The sequence below is a fragment of the Pocillopora damicornis genome, chromosome 1, assembly GCF_964200805.1.
Source record: "Pocillopora damicornis chromosome 1, jaPocDami1.2, whole genome shotgun sequence".
In the NCBI taxonomy this organism is placed as follows: domain Eukaryota; kingdom Metazoa; phylum Cnidaria; class Anthozoa; order Scleractinia; family Pocilloporidae; genus Pocillopora; species Pocillopora damicornis.
Genome location: NC_142670.1, coordinates 12,929,850 through 12,946,542, shown reverse-complemented (window position 1 = coordinate 12,946,542; position 16,693 = coordinate 12,929,850). Strand labels below are relative to the sequence as shown.

At 36.9% G+C, this 16,693-nt stretch overlaps 2 protein-coding genes across 4 annotated transcripts; both read right to left on the bottom strand.

Moving 5' to 3' along the window:
* Positions 1-4,071: 4,071 nt before the first annotated feature.
* On the bottom strand, positions 4,072-7,388 carry LOC149052081 (adhesion G protein-coupled receptor D1-like). The gene is made up of 8 exons (XM_089186039.1): positions 7,273-7,388; positions 7,020-7,164; positions 6,840-6,905; positions 6,620-6,757; positions 6,014-6,102; positions 5,719-5,839; positions 5,410-5,451; positions 4,072-5,294 (listed from the first exon to the last, which is right to left on the bottom strand). Exons 5-8 carry the CDS (start codon positions 6,091-6,093, stop codon positions 5,205-5,207), a joined length of 333 nt encoding a protein of 110 aa, XP_089042165.1. The 5' UTR covers positions 6,094-6,102; positions 6,620-6,757; positions 6,840-6,905; positions 7,020-7,164; positions 7,273-7,388; the 3' UTR covers positions 4,072-5,204.
* Positions 7,389-10,549: 3,161 nt separating this feature from the next.
* Positions 10,550-16,692, bottom strand: LOC149052080 (uncharacterized). Of its 3 annotated transcripts, XM_089186625.1 has the most exons (4): positions 16,503-16,692; positions 14,259-14,322; positions 13,136-13,169; positions 10,550-12,829 (listed from the first exon to the last, which is right to left on the bottom strand). In XM_089186625.1, exons 1-4 carry the CDS (start codon positions 16,535-16,537, stop codon positions 12,798-12,800), a joined length of 165 nt encoding a protein of 54 aa, XP_089042751.1. In that variant the 5' UTR covers positions 16,538-16,692; the 3' UTR covers positions 10,550-12,797. The 3 variants fall into 3 exon arrangements, with proteins under 3 accessions (XP_089042751.1, XP_089042638.1, XP_089042694.1); XM_089186512.1 differs by having other exon boundaries at positions 10,550-13,169; positions 16,503-16,691; XM_089186568.1 differs by lacking the exon at positions 13,136-13,169 and having other exon boundaries at positions 16,503-16,691.
* Between the last annotated feature and the right edge of the window lies 1 nt (position 16,693).

The following is a 16,693-nucleotide window of genomic DNA, read 5'->3' as shown; positions in this document are numbered from 1 at the left end:
TACGGAACCCATTTTTGTAATTAGTTATTTTTTTTCGTAAAAGCAATGAGATAAGTATAAGGTTTGCTTTCGAGTGCAAAAAAGAATAATTTAAAGAGAAATGTGTTTTAATTGTCTATGGCGTCCAACTTGACGAGCAGTCAGCAGTGTTAATAACTCAACAATAGTTTGAAGGTTCTAACGGTTTGGGTGCCGCGATATTTGAATAGCACCTTATCCGAAGGCTCTCAGTAAGGCTCAAGGCTGGAATTCTTTGTACATTACCCTGGTATGAGGAACATGAGCCGCAAAGTATCATCGTCCGTGATGTTCGTATAATTTCGGGGTGATCAATAAACATTATGAAAAAGAGAACTTTATTAAAAGACAAAGACAAGATTCACTTAATAAAGCTTAAAAAAAAAAAAAGAATCTCCATGCGGCTGTAAGGAGTTCCATTGTTGAATGTTAAAACATGAAAATTGTTGAATTTTAAGAGTTGTTTTAATTATCTTTTATGAGTGGGCGCCTCAGCTCGCTCAGAAAATCAGATATCGACGAGAAAGGAAAAACTAAACCAATTCAACCATTTTGAAATACACACACGCAAACACACAGAAAAATAAAATACTTCGATTCGTTATGTTCAAAATAACATACATGCACTCATTGATATCAGTAAACACGCCTTGTAACTTGTGGAAAGGGAAAATTCCGTCGGCTAGATTATCCTAACCACAGCGCGCTGGACAAAAGTTGTGAGACATACAATTTCGATCGCTGTTTTCCAGCTGTAGTCGATGCAAAAAAGGACAATACTAGGGTAATTCAATTTTTCTTTTGAAACACTTGTCCCGGAAATTAGTATGTTCAACTACTAATACGCGCTTTAAAATTCATTCACCGCTCACACGCACAAGTTAGGTGAGCTGAGCATATTCTGTGAACAATATTTACTTTTAAGAAGCAAGATCAAATTTCAAGACATAATACATCATAACATAGCGCGCGCGCTTGCCCTATTCAAGTCCTATTGAGCTGCTATGAACAAAATCTTTATTACGCACGCCCGTGCGTAAATAAGATGACGTGAGCTTTTTTTAAAACCTGGCTTTAGAATTTCTGTCGTGTTAAGCTGCAGTACAGTTTCTTTCTCTTAGAAATACCGAAGAAACCAGCGAAGAACTGCCCAATTTTTCAATCGGCATTGACCTTTTAGGTCCTGATCCACTGGGAATTTATTCATGAGTTCATTTGGCTTTGATTTTCTCCATTTTCCCCGTAAACTTTGAGCTTTTCATTCTCGGTTATCGGTTAACTGGATCAAAAGTTCTCGCTCAAACCAAGTAACATCATCGCCCATAATGCTCGTAGAATTTCAGGGTAATCCATTAAACATGACTGGATAGAGGATTTTATTAAAAGCCCAATTATTTTTATTTGAGCATAAATCAAAAAAGAAAAACAGGAGTTCATTGCTGAATTTTAACACATAAAAAATTGTCATATTTCTAAGGGTTATTTCAATTATATCTCTGTGAGTGCACTTCATATTAACCCCTCAGCTTTGTCTGAAAATCAATTATCAAAATTCAAGAAGAGGTATGGTGTTTTAACGTACGATGATTAAGGAAAAAGTATACCAATTCAACCATGTTTTTTCCAACCCCCCGGTCGAATATCAAACTTCAAATCAGTCTATCTAGTTCCAATTAAAGTGGACCCGGTTGATTAACTTCGATCGTTTGTCTAAGCACGTCGAATGTACAACAACCATCTGAAGCATAAAAAGAGGAGACGTCTTTCCCTTTTGATATCTTGTCATAGTGACATAAAACGACAGCAATTAAGCTATTGTGTTCCTGCATCCTTAATATGGCTGCCAAAGCTGTTTTGCAGACCACCATGACGCAAAAAACATGACCACCGCGTGAATGTCTCGTTTGTGCTATTTGCTTTATGATTACTTTGCTCTGTATAAATTGCTTCAGGAATCCAATTTATAAGAGATCCTTCTTCAGTTATAAACTAAGAGTTTAATGCGGACATCTTTAGAGTCTGGTAAGTTTTGTTTTAATTAAGAGTGCCAAATAATTACCACCTGACAATTTTTTTCACGGATTGGTTTGGCTGACTTTCACAGGACATCCCGAAATCGATATGAATGTTTCGCAAATGGAAAGTCAAGATATTACAAAGGTAGTTCTAACATAGCGCAAAACTTTTAAAAAACATTCTGCACTTTGTTGGACTCAGTTGTACTCATCTCGCAATTCATCAAGCGCACGATACTAATATAGTTTGCTGTCAATAGCTGTCTTTACACCTATACGAATGTGTCATTCCGGGTTATTAATTTTTTTTTAATTATTTGGAATTGTATGGAAAGTGAAAAATATTGAGAAACCTAAAATAATGATAATGTTGATGATACATAGATCCCCAAGTTTTGCTTTAATGATGGACCGATAGGTTAGAAAGGACATGTGTAGAGTTCGGTTTGTTTCATTATTAGAGTTCCGTAGGAGTGAAAATCGAAACAAATATTTGAAAAATGGAAAGTTAATTTCGACGGTGTCATAGCTACCTAAGAAAAAACAGGAATAACTAGCGTCGTACTTACCCAGCACAAAGCATGTTAAAAGGGTTTTGGAAATCTTGACGGATTCATGGCCATTTATCATCCACTTCATCGTAACCAAGATAATCAAAGGTTGCCGTTGAGAGTTATTATGTTGATTCACCACGCTTTAGAGTTGCGGATTTGCGGCATCCTCGTAAAACCCCTTCGTACGATTTAGAGTTTAATGCAAATCATGATCTCTGATCACATGGTCATGGCGTTTGCCTCCATTTATGTTCTTTCTGTCATAGACGGACCAATGGGCAAAAAGCAGCTTCCACCAGATGTAGAGCATTGTTTCTATTAATACAATCGAAAAAATCCACCACATTATAAAACACTTTTTGTAGTTGAAGTTTTGTAAAGAAGCAGCTCAAAAGTAATTGATGTTAAGAATGGTAGTTTCTTTATGAGCTCTGCTATATGAAAGTTGTCTTAAACAAACTTCTGTTTTATCAACGGGAAGCTAAAGCTAGTATGCCATCTGTTCGTATGCATAAATGGAAATGATTTCTTTTTATTCATCTCGCCTATGACATGCTGCGCGTTTCATTTGATGGGTCTAATTACTTCGTATGCCTTCAACAGTGATGGACTAACTCGCTCGTGTGTTAATTAAGGTGTATTATTATTTTTATACCACGGCAAACTCCGACTCAAAGGATTTCTTCTCGGTTATCTCAGATCATAAGTTCGATGTGAGTTTACATAAAGTTAATCGTTATTTTATCAGAAAACCAAAGGAGGTTAACGGCCATAGTTTAATGTTCAGCCTCCAAAACAACTCTCCCCTGCAAAAGCATCATGCAGACCATCACTTTTGTGTTCAAATGTTTGAATTCCAACATTTTACAAGGAGCGGTGAGGTCAAATGCTCTTTGTGCGAGACGTTCCTGGGTCAGAGTGATGTGCTCTGTGGGCGAGGTATTATACTATACTACTAATCTCTATGCGCTCAAGGAATAATTGATTATTTATTCTGGAATATTCCCTAGTCCTAGTTGCGATGTATTTAGTCAATCGAAGCTTGAAGCGCTTTGACCTATTGCATTTGAGCGATGTAGATAGAAATATACTTGCATATTCCAGGATAATTTTTTTTTTTACTTCTTCCGCTTAAATCGTACGCTTCGTCATCCACGTATATTTATAAATGGGTATGACGTAACCCAGACTGTTGTAAATAATCGACTCCTTCTCTGGCATGTTGAAATTCCTATTCAACACTTCGTCTCCGCTTCTCACTTTAAATTGTATACTCTGTGTAAAAGTTTTTTAATCGCTGTTGAATGATGTGTACCGAATAGTTTATAATCTCTTGGTTTATGCCATTTCCGGCTAACTTTGGCCCAGTTGAATTCCCTATTAATCGATGTATTTTCGATTCAAACCGATACTCCTTATCTTAGGAATAGCGAATAACAAATGGATAAATGTAACTGATCCACAAAAGATCCAATCATAAGGGGTTTTTCTGTTCTTTCTAAATTAGTTGTTTATTTATTCAAACATTTACGTATTCATCTACTTATTCATTAAGCAACAACTTTGAATGTCAGCGTTATGTGCTGAGACTATTATTGTTATTAAACCGACAGAAAGAACATCATTTATCAACAAACCAAACTAATTTATTAGACTTGTAATTTTCTCACCAAGGAGTGACTCTTAAAGGAAGTAGAATAATTATCCTTAAATAAACTGATAGAAGCCCACCACAAACTATTCCTTAGCTCAACACTGACACAATCTCACAGTTGTCTCTAAAGTGCCTCCAAATTAACAATCTTCCACAGTAGCTCTCTCTCGTAATAGCTTTCTGAAAAGTCAGTCACTCCCGACAACAGCAAGTACTACTGCTGCACGACTGTCAGGCCTTATGTACAAACCATTCTCAAAAATTCCGGAAGCTTACAACACAACTATATGAGTGCATTTACATCATAACTACGTTACCTAATAAAATGCTCCAGAAAGTTTCTTGGTTTTTCATTTCTGCATGACTAGGCTTCAGTTATTATTTTCCATAGTAAAAAGTAATGACAGTGTTGGGTGAGACGTTTGTAAACTTAATAAGTGAAACGTCGAATATAAAATAATCATGCAGTAAGCACAGAAAGTTAGCGCGCAAGAATCAAAAGATAAATACATTTAATTAAAGCTGCGTGCGAGAGTGGTTTTTAAAGAAAGAAGGGTCGTAATTTCCTGGGAAAAAATCTTGCCTCGTCTGTAGCAGACTGTGGTCTTAGTCGAAGGACAGCCATCAAGGTACTGAGCCATTAGAAATTTAAATTTATAGATTGGTTTATTTCGATGAATTTTGCCTGCAAATATACGATCGCCGAGAAAATGTACTTATAATCCTAAAGAAAATAGATTACAATTACAGCTAGTTGAGTGCTTAAACAATAATGAAAAGAAAGACCTCTTTTAGCTCGAGATCGCAAATCAGATCGATCGTAACCGACTTACTGCTGTTAACTAAGTGACTGTACCAAGTAATTGACCGTCACTTCCTTCTGGCTGGATCTAGTTATTTAAGTTCGAATTCTATTCAAACTCAGCATAGGATTGCAATTCAACTGCCCATACATCCCCAACCTCACTTGGATTGACCTGTGAGCTCTTCCTTGTGGAGTTGTTCTCTATAGAAGATGGAAAAACGATATTCCTCTTTCTTTTGAGACGCTCTCTGCAGATAGACGAACAACACGAAATACGGTTCTTAACACAAGTACTCGGATATACATCGAAACACTAAAACTTGATGATATGCAGTTAATAATTAGTTTTATGTTTTATCTTACCTGGGTGTTTCGCATGCAGTGAAAAGCGAAAATCAGGAAACCCTGCAGCAAAAAATGATTTCAAGATCATTAATCTTTACAATATACAAACAAATTAGTCAAATATCTATTAAGATTTCCAAGAACGAGAGAAACTTGCATATCTTATAATTAAAAAAGAAGTCAGTCTTCTCTTGCATAGTTAGCGGCATTTTTGGTCTCAAATTTCAATAGATATGATGTGACCATTGTAAGGGTGTCTCATATGGTTATAAAGTAAAATAAGGATAGAGATTGAATGATTTTTGACAATTACCATCGAACACTGACCAGAGCAGAGTTAAGTATGGTGAAGATGTAAAGGAAAGCTGTATGTACAGGCGAGAGGAGACAGAATAGCCACGTGACACCCAGCAGGGGAATCATCACCACGCATGTTTTGATGCTAATTCTAAGAGTTAAAAAGAAAACATTCCTTTATTTTCCTTTGACGATGAATTTTCATTTTTAGATATCGTAAGGTCTTACTGATTAAAAAATGAGGACGTTAGGCAAATAGAGCCTCACGGGAGGACAAGGCAACCTCTTCCATTATATTGTTTTAGTTTTATGTTGTGAATGTTACCGTATTTGCTGAGAATGGTCGTCTTCCCCTATTGGCTGCAGCAAATTGGTCATCTCCTTTATGACTCGTGCGAGTATCATGATGTTGAGCTGAAGAATACAATATAAATAAATCGATTATTTAGATATGGTTATCGCATGGCTAAAGTAGGAGAGGATCCTTGCCAAAGACGTTACTAGTTTGGTAATAAGCGTGAGATGAAGAGTCATTTACAGGGAATAGAACTTCCAACCGAGGGACCTAGATTATGAGCTTCGATTCTCTGACAATGAGCTAAAGAAATCGCGAACTTAAGTGTCTGAACTGAGTGAAATATGCAAAGTGAATCCTTATGTTAAATTACGTAAATTTGATATCTCCTACTCTTCCTGTTCCTTTCATCTCGATCAATGTTTTTTAAGAGTTATTTTTGCTCGAAAACATATCTTGGTATATCAATGCGAAACAGTGAGAAAACATCAACAAGGAAGGGCAAGGATCTTTTTTCTCATACTATGTAGTAAAAGTTAGAGAGTTTATGAAGCTATCTTTTGCTTGTCTCAACAGTTTAGCAGCAAGTAGTCCAGGTATACCAATCACAATCACCAACACAAACCATAAACTCACAACTTCAATGAAAGCCACGAAGGCGACGAATATCCAGATCAGGTTGTTAGTCGAGGAAAGCCAGCAACTAAATTCGAAGAAATGAGACACAAGAAAGACACACAAATCCTCAGCAAATGAAATGATCCCGATCTCAAACTATATGCAAAAACAAAACAAAGAATTAATTGCCACGAATTAAAGGAGAAGAGCAACAACAAACCGTCGATTTTTTTCTTACTGTTTATCACTCGTATAGCTTTGTAACCCTTCTTTTCCAGCAGCGATGCCAAGATCACTGGAAGACCTACCCATAAAGAAAGGAAGGAAATCGAACACGTTACTGCATAACAACACCAGATTTGGCGATCCGAAAGCATGGTTACAGTTACCAGTGCATGTTTTAAAATACAAAACTCACCCCATGAGATGACATGATACATGTACATCTTGGTGTTGTAAACTTTCACTACTAAGAAGTAGAGATAAATTCCCTCGATCAGCATCCAACAGAAAGCGGCCATTAAGAAATACTGCATCAGAGCTGCTACTGTAGCACAGGCAGCCTGTGAAAAGAAAACGTTTTCGTATACTTCTTAACGTGCTCTTTTCGACAAGATATTTACGGTGCAAAGAGTAAACTCATTCTATAGACAGAAGGAGAGGCCACTGACTTTGTTTTCTGTGGCGTTTATTCCGGCGAGGAAGATGATCTGTCCAGCTCCAAGGGACACAGAAACACTCAGTCGAATTTGAGAGAGAGGTTGACAAACATCTCTGATGAAATAATCGTAAAAAAAAAGAAATAATGAATCATACAAAAGCAACAACGACAACAACTGTTACATCAACACATTGAAGACATGAGTTGGTCAAACGTGGGGGCATGTAGCTTGAGTTTGTGAATTATCCGACATGACTGTTCTTGTTTGCATGGAGATTGGCATTGAAATCTCTTTTCTTACCAGCCTTGTTTAGGAGAGTTAAGAATCTACCTCATTATTATTCAAGTACATCACTTACGTGAGGCAAGAAGAAAGTATTAATGTGAAAAGTATCCCGACGATGGAAAGGCTCAGTCCCACGTAGGTGATAATTTTCAGAATTGTTTTGTCCTCCTCGGTGAGCTGTGTCCAAAAAAGAAAAATTAAACGATAACATCGAGTTAGTTAACTGAGCCCATAAAAATTACTAAGTAAGGCAAAAATTATTTTATTACCTTTGTGCTGCCGTCGTAGTCCATTAAGACGGCAAAATGCGTCAAATGATTGCAGCTGCAAACTGTTTCTTCTGAGTTGCTTTTTGATGCAACTATATAACATCCTTTTTCTGCAAAGCTGTTAGACATGAAAAAAAAGTAAAGTTAACAAAGAGTTTAGGGAAGAGGTGATGTTTGACAATTTTCCGCTAAGTTTCATTAACAAGAGACTTCCCCTCTATAAAAACCACAACATGCTGTCTTACAGGAAAAGTGTTAATCTTCGCTATGAATACTATAAAACAATAAATGTAAAGGAATGAATACTGTACATTAATATATTTAAGTCTTTTTACCTTTTGCTGAGGCCACTCCAAAACATACAGCGCTTCTCTGCTGTCGAAACCTGAAAATGGATTTTATCTTGTCAAAATAAATTTTAAAAAATGCATAGCAACGAATTCTCATGTTACCTTTAGGTTTTTTAACTTTAGGATGACATTTTCTCGCAATGTCTTTTACCCCTGGCTTGGGGTCCATAGTAACGGCCATAATCCTGGAATTGACATACCTATGAAGAAATTGTATTCGGATATGGATCAGAAACAAGGAAGAAAAATTACATACTTTTGGTAGATTCAAGCCAATTTTTCATGAAGGTGGAACGGTCAGAGACAAGCAGGGAGTCTTCCAACCTCAGTTAGGGTGTTTTTAAAGTTTCTAAGTTCAGTGTAGCTGAACATAGATCTTATGTGTTTCCGTGTTATGTGTCTTTGCGGGTAAACGACATGGAGTAATATGAAAATAACGTCACCTTTGGTTGTCTGTTTCACTCCTGATGGCTTGATCTATCAGAAGTAGGTTATGCAGATCCTTGTACACAAACACAACTAGCAATGTTCCTTAAAAACCCCCAAGAATCAACAAAAAAGAGAACTATAGAGTTCTTTAGGGAGTTTTTAAGAGTACGGTTAAAAATCTTGCATTTATATGCATCGCAGACAATCGGCCAACTTTGAGCTCAGTGTATAGTATGAAGTAAGCGGAGAGTATTTGTAGGATTCGACAGTTTCAGTTAGTAAAGTGTTACTCACCAATCTGTTATTCAAGAAAAGTTTCAATAAACAGAGCAAGACTAAGGGTTTTACAATTTTGAAGGATTCTTTTTTTCTCTGTTGATTGTTCAAGAACTACTTTTATTACCTTCTCCATCGCGAAAAATCAAAGTATCAAACAAATTAAAATAACAGATGAAGCGATAACATCAACAATAACGTTTCTAAATAGTTGGGTTCTACCTGGGTTCTTACAATATCTAGGAAATTAGACAACGCAGTTAGTCATTCAGCAAGTCAGTAAGTAACAGAGGAATAGACTTTGAAAATAAACAGGATTCAAGGCCACAAGCTCACCCATTTTTGAGGAAAGAATCCTTTTTGAAGGTTTCATTCCACTCAGGTGTCGTTTGCTATAATTAAGAGCAAATTTCTCGACGGCCTCTGCCACCTTAAAGATGGATTTTTTCAGAGTTTTAACTTCTTCTATATCGTCCTTATGTTTTGTGACGTTCTTGATTTTGAAGGTGAAATCTTCAAACACAGCTACCGCTTCCCACAATTACATAAAATATTTCCAGGTCATCAGCCAGCCAGTCTCATATATGCAATTTATAGTAAAAATGCGGGAAAGACTAGCAGGAGGCCCCCGATTGTGTCCAGGGTATTCATTGGCTAAAGAACTCTTTAGAGAGCCTGGGTTATTTTTTAAGCCTTAGCATTTTCACCTCATATGACCTAATGGTGGTTTGTCCTTAAAGGTCAGATATTTGCTTTTTATGGTTTAAAGACATATATCTAAATTAAAAAGCCTTCAAGTGCTGAAATTAAATACCTATATGGAACTCTTTCTGGTAGTATTTATTCCGCCAAATTTTGAAACATACTCCTTTGCCTGGAACAAAAAATAATGTCTGTCACATTTGTAAACAGAGAAGATCCTGAAAAGCGACATGCATAAAAACGGTAAATGACTATTTTCGAAAACATACCAGTTGCTGAACTGGCGATGGAAACGGCGATGGCGGTGGGGATGGCGATGGCGAAGTTTAGGCGAACCTAGTATGCAAGTAATGAATCTTTAAAGAAAAATGCTGATCAAGACCACATCATACAAAAAAATTGCCTTAGTATTACACTGTAAGGGCAAAAATGCGGACGGAGAGCGGAGTAACAAAATGGCCGCCACGATTTATCAAAACTCTTAAATGTTAAGTGTTAAATGTTAAATCTTAGTTTACGGGAGTGAAGACTTTGCCTGTCCGATGACATTTTTATTTTGCAAAACTCCGGTTACAGCTCCAGCTGTCAACCACAAGCCAAATGTGTCATTTCACATGTTGCTCTTACGGAAAAATGCGAAAGCTGGCAAACTCTGTAAATGATAAGTTATTAATTTTCATTCCGCTTTCGAAGAAGCACTCGTGTCTTTCGGAATTTAACATGTCTCGCGCATTAAAATCGGAACAAAAAGAAGCAATTTTTACACTGGTTCTGGAAAAAATGAGGAACGGCAGTAGGCGTAGTCTCTTTGGTCTCGTCACGCAACACGCTCTCTCTCTAACGGGGAATAGAAGGCGTTGTAAGACGAGACTAAACAACAGCTGTGACAGCAGTGGGCGTGGCACGGATACATTTTATTTCTGCTTAGGGGTTTTTAGACAATAGAGACAATAGACCAAAAAATACCCGTGTGAGTTCAGATAAATTAGTTTTTTTTTCCTTTCTCTTAAGGTGAAGTAATGCGATATTTTCGTTACTTCAGAAGTTATGCTTTTTTTCTGTTACAAAACTGATAGTGTTAGGAACACAAAGTTTCCAATCCTAACCCTCCCAGCCAAAATAATGACTCTTGCATGCTACGCATGCCTATGTTTATCTTCTTGGTAAGCAGAATATCAATCAATTCCAACTCATTATTGACCATTTTTTCAAACAAGAAAAAGTATCTACGACCCCTGGTGACATATGAGAACTGAGGTAACCCTTACTAACCTCGTTACAGAGTAATGGTTGCTAGGTCGATCGAAATGCCCGCCATATCCGAATTAGATACAAGATGGTCAGTTTATTATGTTCACTGCACATTCTGCATTGCACTGAAATTAGCCCCTACAACTTTACAGTTCAAACGATCGGATATTAAAATAGAATACAATAAACATAAAATTGATTTCCCTATGCGAAGAACAAACAAGTCTTTTATATTTGTTTTAGAATATAAGAAAACTAATTACCCTAGTTTGCTTTCCTTGTCAATTAGTTTTCATCAATCACTTTGATAAAGTACTTCTACTGTAGTATAACACCTTAACCCTTTAACTCCTAAGATCTTATTAGTAATTCTCCTTACTGTCTACTGTACAGTTCTTATGAAGTCAGTTTGGAGAATTTTGTATTGGATCAACTTATAATCCCTTAATTGATATTTTTCTTTATTCTCATCACTTGTCTGCGTGATATTGTAAGGAAAAATTCTGTCTTGCTCACTCATGGGAATTAAAGGGTTAAAATCAATATCCATATTCTCTAGACTCTTCACTACATAATATTATTTCCTTTGGTACTGATGAGGAGAATTCATGTTGTAATCAGAGTGTCTTAAGTTAGGAATCTTTTATTTTTATTATCATGTTGTTAATGAATGATTCAGCAATATTACTGTAGGGAGAACCTACATGCTGACTACCCTTGGGGCTGATAGGGTTAATTAAGCAGAGAGAACCAAATTAGTCTATTGTTTCACATGTAAGCCATGCTGTGTTCCCTATTTACCAAGACATGTGTACAAAACATGGTCCGAAATAAACACAAACATCACTTATTTCAAAGCCAAGAGTAGTATTCCACATTAGAGTAATATTTGAATTAAGTATTTGCAATTGTAGAGTTCTGAGAACTGTATTTGCTAATTGAAAAACAAACTCACAGTCTGATTAAATTGGTATTCATAAACAAAGTAATAGCTAGCTCACCTGATTGTAACATAAAGAAAAACCCAGCAAGGACCCAACCAGTCTGTTGTCAGTTGTCAGACAAGCAAAAAATGGGTAGAACAGGACCCCATATACAAAAACAGTGACAATAATTATTCTGAAAAACTAAATAAAACAGAGGAATTGTTTTTTCTGTCAGCTCATGTTGAGTGCTGGACTGCTGTGCAGGTAAAGGGGGTAAGTTTCTAAAGAAATTATGGTGCTGCATCAGTGGGAGAGTATAACAGGGTAATTTAGTATTATTAACTGAGTTAATAAAGTAAATTGGCCTCTGTATAGAGTTTAAAAGCTGACATTTCAAGTGCAATAGCCCTTCATCAGAGAAATTGGAGGAATTGTGGGTTGTGTGTGTATTTATAAGCAGAAAATGGAGCTATGCTATTGGTGAGAATATTATGCCGAGAAAACAAGAATAAATTAGCTGAGTGATAAGCATTCATTGATACCATGGGGATTAAGAGTGCCTGTTTGAAAGATAATTTTGTTGTGGAGTTTTGCGACCCTCCGAACTACCTAGTTGTAGGGAAAGGCCACAAAGTGCCATATGCTTCCCAGAATGATTAGTGAGATTAAAGTATCGAGCGACTGGTTTGGATGTGTCCTTGTCATTTCTTTTTACATTGCGAAGGTGTTATGGCTGTGTTGGTATTTGAGGGTTCAAGCCCCAGACCACCACAACACTTAGGTTCTTAAAATAACTGAGGAGGATGTGCTGCCTTTGATACAACATCTGCAAATGGTTAGATGTTCTGGTCTTCTTGGCTAAGGATGATAAACCATAGGCCCCATTAACTCTCCTACATCTTCTCTGTACTGGTTATAAGCAGGGGACATTAACCCTTTACAGGTAACTTCTCTCAATAATATCCTTACATTATCCAGCAAACAGATGATGAGAATACCCAGACTTCTCAGGTAGAGGATGTTTCCTTGATCTAACAGAAAAGTTCTCATAACTGATGAATATACAAATGTGCAGCATCTAGAGTGGAGAATCAATTAATAATCTTGAGAGTTAAAGAGTAAAAGACCACACAGACTTCAACAAAGAGTAATGAATGTGGCTCCCAGTGTGGTCATCTGGCCTTTTTATCATTTATAGAGGCCCATATTTAAACCTACTTTTTAAAGCCGAACTGAGCCAGCCTGTCTAAATATTCCAAATAAATAAATAAATAGCTTAATATCAAGTTCACACCCACATCCCAAATGGAAGCTAGGTGCCCAAGGGGCCCAGGAGCTGCAACTACAATCACACCCCGAAGTGCTAAAACACCAACTGGCCTACCCAACGCTAAAGTGGCAGCTTGCTGAAATAGACCCTGCAAAAGAAACCTTGCAGTTAGGTTTGGTAAAACAATGCATGCACTCATAAGGTATACCACTGGATGAGGATGGCCCCAGGGCCCTAACATCCACAGCAGTACTGCTGCAAACTCTGCAAAACACAATAAATACTGCACAGATGCTAACAGCTGGCTAAGACACAAACCAAATGCCTGAAAACACTACTGACAATGCATGTATTTCCACTAATAGTCATTTAAAAATACACTCCCATTAAACCCATTCAATAAGGGAATGCCTCATATTATTGCACTGTGTTTATATTCTGACTGAAATGGCACAATTTCCTGATAGATCAGGCGTGGGGGAGTTTTTGGGTCAATTTTTGCTATGTATGTACTGCTGGCCTCTCAGAAAACCTGCCCCATTATAGCCTACCCCGTGGCGAATTATACACCTCATCTGCTAAGTGAGTCACTTTATGGGAAGTGTTATTTTTGTGATCCCATCTACCCATGTGCTGCTGGCCTCTCAGAATATGTGCCCTATTATAGTCTATTCTGTGGCCAACTATATACCCCATCTGCTAAGTTAGTCACTTTACCAGAAATGTAATTTTTGCGATCCCAACTTAGTCAATTTCTGTTTATAGATGCATCTATCTAGCTAAAACCAAGTCTTTTAAGTAGGTCATGATCCTAAAATGAAGCAACACATTTGTTTACGTGAATTTAGAACACTTTACTTTTCATCTTCAGTGCATTAACATTTTGGTACATTTCAATCTAATTTGAACCTTTCTGTTTGTAAATCCTTACTTTGATGTATGATAATTTTCCAAATCATGAAAATGTGTTAGTCACCACTCTAGTAACTCTATTGAAAATGTAACCCCATTGTAGCTAAGCGAGTCATGAAAACGCCACCCAAACCAGTAGCACATCCTCTTGCCTTGTATGACAAGTAGCAACTTTTTCAAAAAAAAGTACATGTAGCTGGGTGTCACTTAGACTTAGGTACAACGACTTAAAGTACGCACTGATTTATAATCAAACTACGATGATTTTGTTAACCTTCAATATAAGCCTTGACCTTTTTGCCCTATTAGTCAATTCTGCACTCACATCAACAAACCAGGATATCCATTGCAGTTTTGAAGTCCAGATTTGACCCTTTGAATGACGAAGGCTAGTATAAAAATAATGACAAGCTTAAAAATAATAACAATACATGTAATAATAATTATCAATTGTGCAAGCATGAAATTACAGATGAAGTTTTAGCAAAACAGCATCACCTTTCAACCTTTCTGACTTAAAACATGGGGGAGAGGGGCATGTATTCCAGAGGGGGTGCTTATTGGAAGGAGGGCGCTAAATCAAATCATTGTGGCATGTAAACAATTTTGCTGTCATTATTGGATGAGAGTTACTTCAGTATTTCACTTACAGCTGAAGGAAGACAGCTAAGATCAAACAGACTCTCCTTGATAACTATGGGGCACCTAAATTGATAATTTTTGAGATTGAAAATTCGTCAGCATGTCTCAAAAAACAAAATTATGAAGACATCTCTGGATTAAAATAAATTTGGTATATTTTTAGGATTCAAGAAGAAAAGACAGGTGTTACAGAACACTAAAAATTCATGCTGGAATGGAAAATTAAAAAGTTTATACATGATAATGCAGACAATGGCAGGATCAAGCTGTCTGACACAGACATCCCACCTTTCAGCCCACCTTCCCCTCACTTTCAGTCCCAAATTCAAGTGTGAAGTGAGAAAGAAAACAGCATTTATTTCCAGAAAAAAAAAATTTAAAAATTAAAGAATTCCACATGCAATTTCAAAAGAAATAACTTAACGAGGTCTACTGTAATTTAAGACACGGAACAGAACGAAAAAGAAGATCTGTAATTTTAGAAAGAGAGATTTTCAATTTGCAAAGCAAGAATCCTTGTGGAACTCCACTGTACGGAAATATGAGAGGGTCTATTAAAAACCTCAAAGCCGTTGCAAAAATCATCCACAACCGCAAAACCGCAAAACCGCAAAAAAAGATTCGATCAGAACCCAAAACCGCATGCAAAACCGTCAAAACCGATAAATGTTCATATCCCAGTTCTCAAAACCCTAATCGATCCGATACGGTGTTGACAAGTGGAGCATACAGAGGTTTCGCAGCTATTCGAGATCAGTGGCCGCGTATAATGGCCGCTTGGATCGAAGAGAAAACGGAATCCAAACAGGACAATCCGAAAACTTCATCGGAAACCAAATCCGTAGCCCATTAGACAGGTATTTTAGACGGAAACCGAAAACCAAATGCTAAAGAACGGAAAATCCGCAAACCGCAACGATTACCCAATCCAAAAAACCGAAATTCTTTAGCACAAAAACCGATCTTAAAAAAATATGGAAAATCCCAATGACTCCTTAAAGATGAATCGGTCAGTTCAGTCCACAAATCCCACAAATGATAACAAGAAAACCATTATTATAACTGAAACCTCAACGAAAACTTTTTGTATTGTTATTTTCCAATCAGAAACATGCTGAAAAGCAACTTTAGTCACGCGATATTTTTCAGGCAAGATGTCATGTCACGCAATCGAATTATTCATCGACTACGAACATCGATGTTTGTAAATTACACAACTGCAGCCTCACGGAATTTCTTTTTTTAATTATAGATTAGCATTTTATGGCTAAATGGCGCAGTTTTTTTTAATGCAAAAGAGGATCTGATCTCCTCGCGAACGTAGTGAGTATTCAGTAAAGAACACCACGGAGATGTTCATATTTTCAGTTCGTTTCGTTTCGTTCAGCAAATCACAGTAAGCCCAAAAAAAATTCCGGAGATATGGTCGATTCTAGTTTTACAATAGAGACTAAATGCATTGTATGACATCAGATCTTTGAAAGACAGGCGCAAAGAACAGGGTTACAAACGTTAACTCTTTGACTCAGTAGTATCCAATTCTGCGCATAAACTCCATCATCTGCTATCAATCAAGAAGATACAATTTAGAAACAAGCGTAATTTTAAGTTTAGGAAAATGCACACTAATCGTAACACGACCGCATTTATCCCATTCAAGTCCAATCGTTAGAACTTTTAAACGTAGTTTTTTTCCTCTTTTCTATAGAGTCATTTTATATTACATGAAATTGTTTTTGAATGATAGCGTATAACACTTCCAATAACTTTTTGCAAATTTCATGCTGCAAATTGGAATATTTTTCAATAAACAAACGATATACCTCGAGGAGACAACAGCGAAACGAAACAAACAAATCGCAGAACGAGCTTGCATGAATCTACAGCGCATTCATGAAAATATCGACATCCACAACAGAGTACGTACCCCTGAGAAGTGTTCTCCGTGGATCTATTTGCCATTTTCCAAGCAATCTACTGAGGCAATTGCACGTGGTTTAACCTCCCTCGTCTGACAGCTCCTTTCATATGAGGAACTCTTTTTGGTTCCGTGAATTTGAATTAGATTATGGTTATCTTATTAATGTCTTTCTCAGAAAAAATTAGCGGAAGAAAAAT

Bases quoted from the DNA above. Each gene is read 5' to 3' on its own strand.
- LOC149052080 (XM_089186512.1), bottom strand. From the start codon at position 16,537: ATGGCAAATAGATCCACGGAGAACACTTCTCAGGG. The intron at 14,323-16,502 runs GTACGTACTCTG...TTTTTATACTAG, and splicing joins ACGGAGAACACTTCTCAGGG to CCTTCGTCATTCAAAGGGTC. The intron at 13,170-14,258 runs GTGAGTGCAGAA...TTTCTTTTGCAG, and splicing joins GGATATCCTGGTTTGTTGAT to GGTCTATTTCAGCAAGCTGC.
- LOC149052081 (XM_089186039.1), bottom strand. From the start codon at position 6,093: ATGATACTCGCACGAGTCATAAAGGAGATGACCAATTTGCTGCAGCCA. The intron at 5,840-6,013 runs GTAACATTCACA...TTTAACTCTTAG, and splicing joins GACCATTCTCAGCAAATACG to AATTAGCATCAAAACATGCG. The intron at 5,295-5,409 runs GTAAGATAAAAC...GTCTATCTGCAG, and splicing joins ACTGCATGCGAAACACCCAG to AGAGCGTCTCAAAAGAAAGA.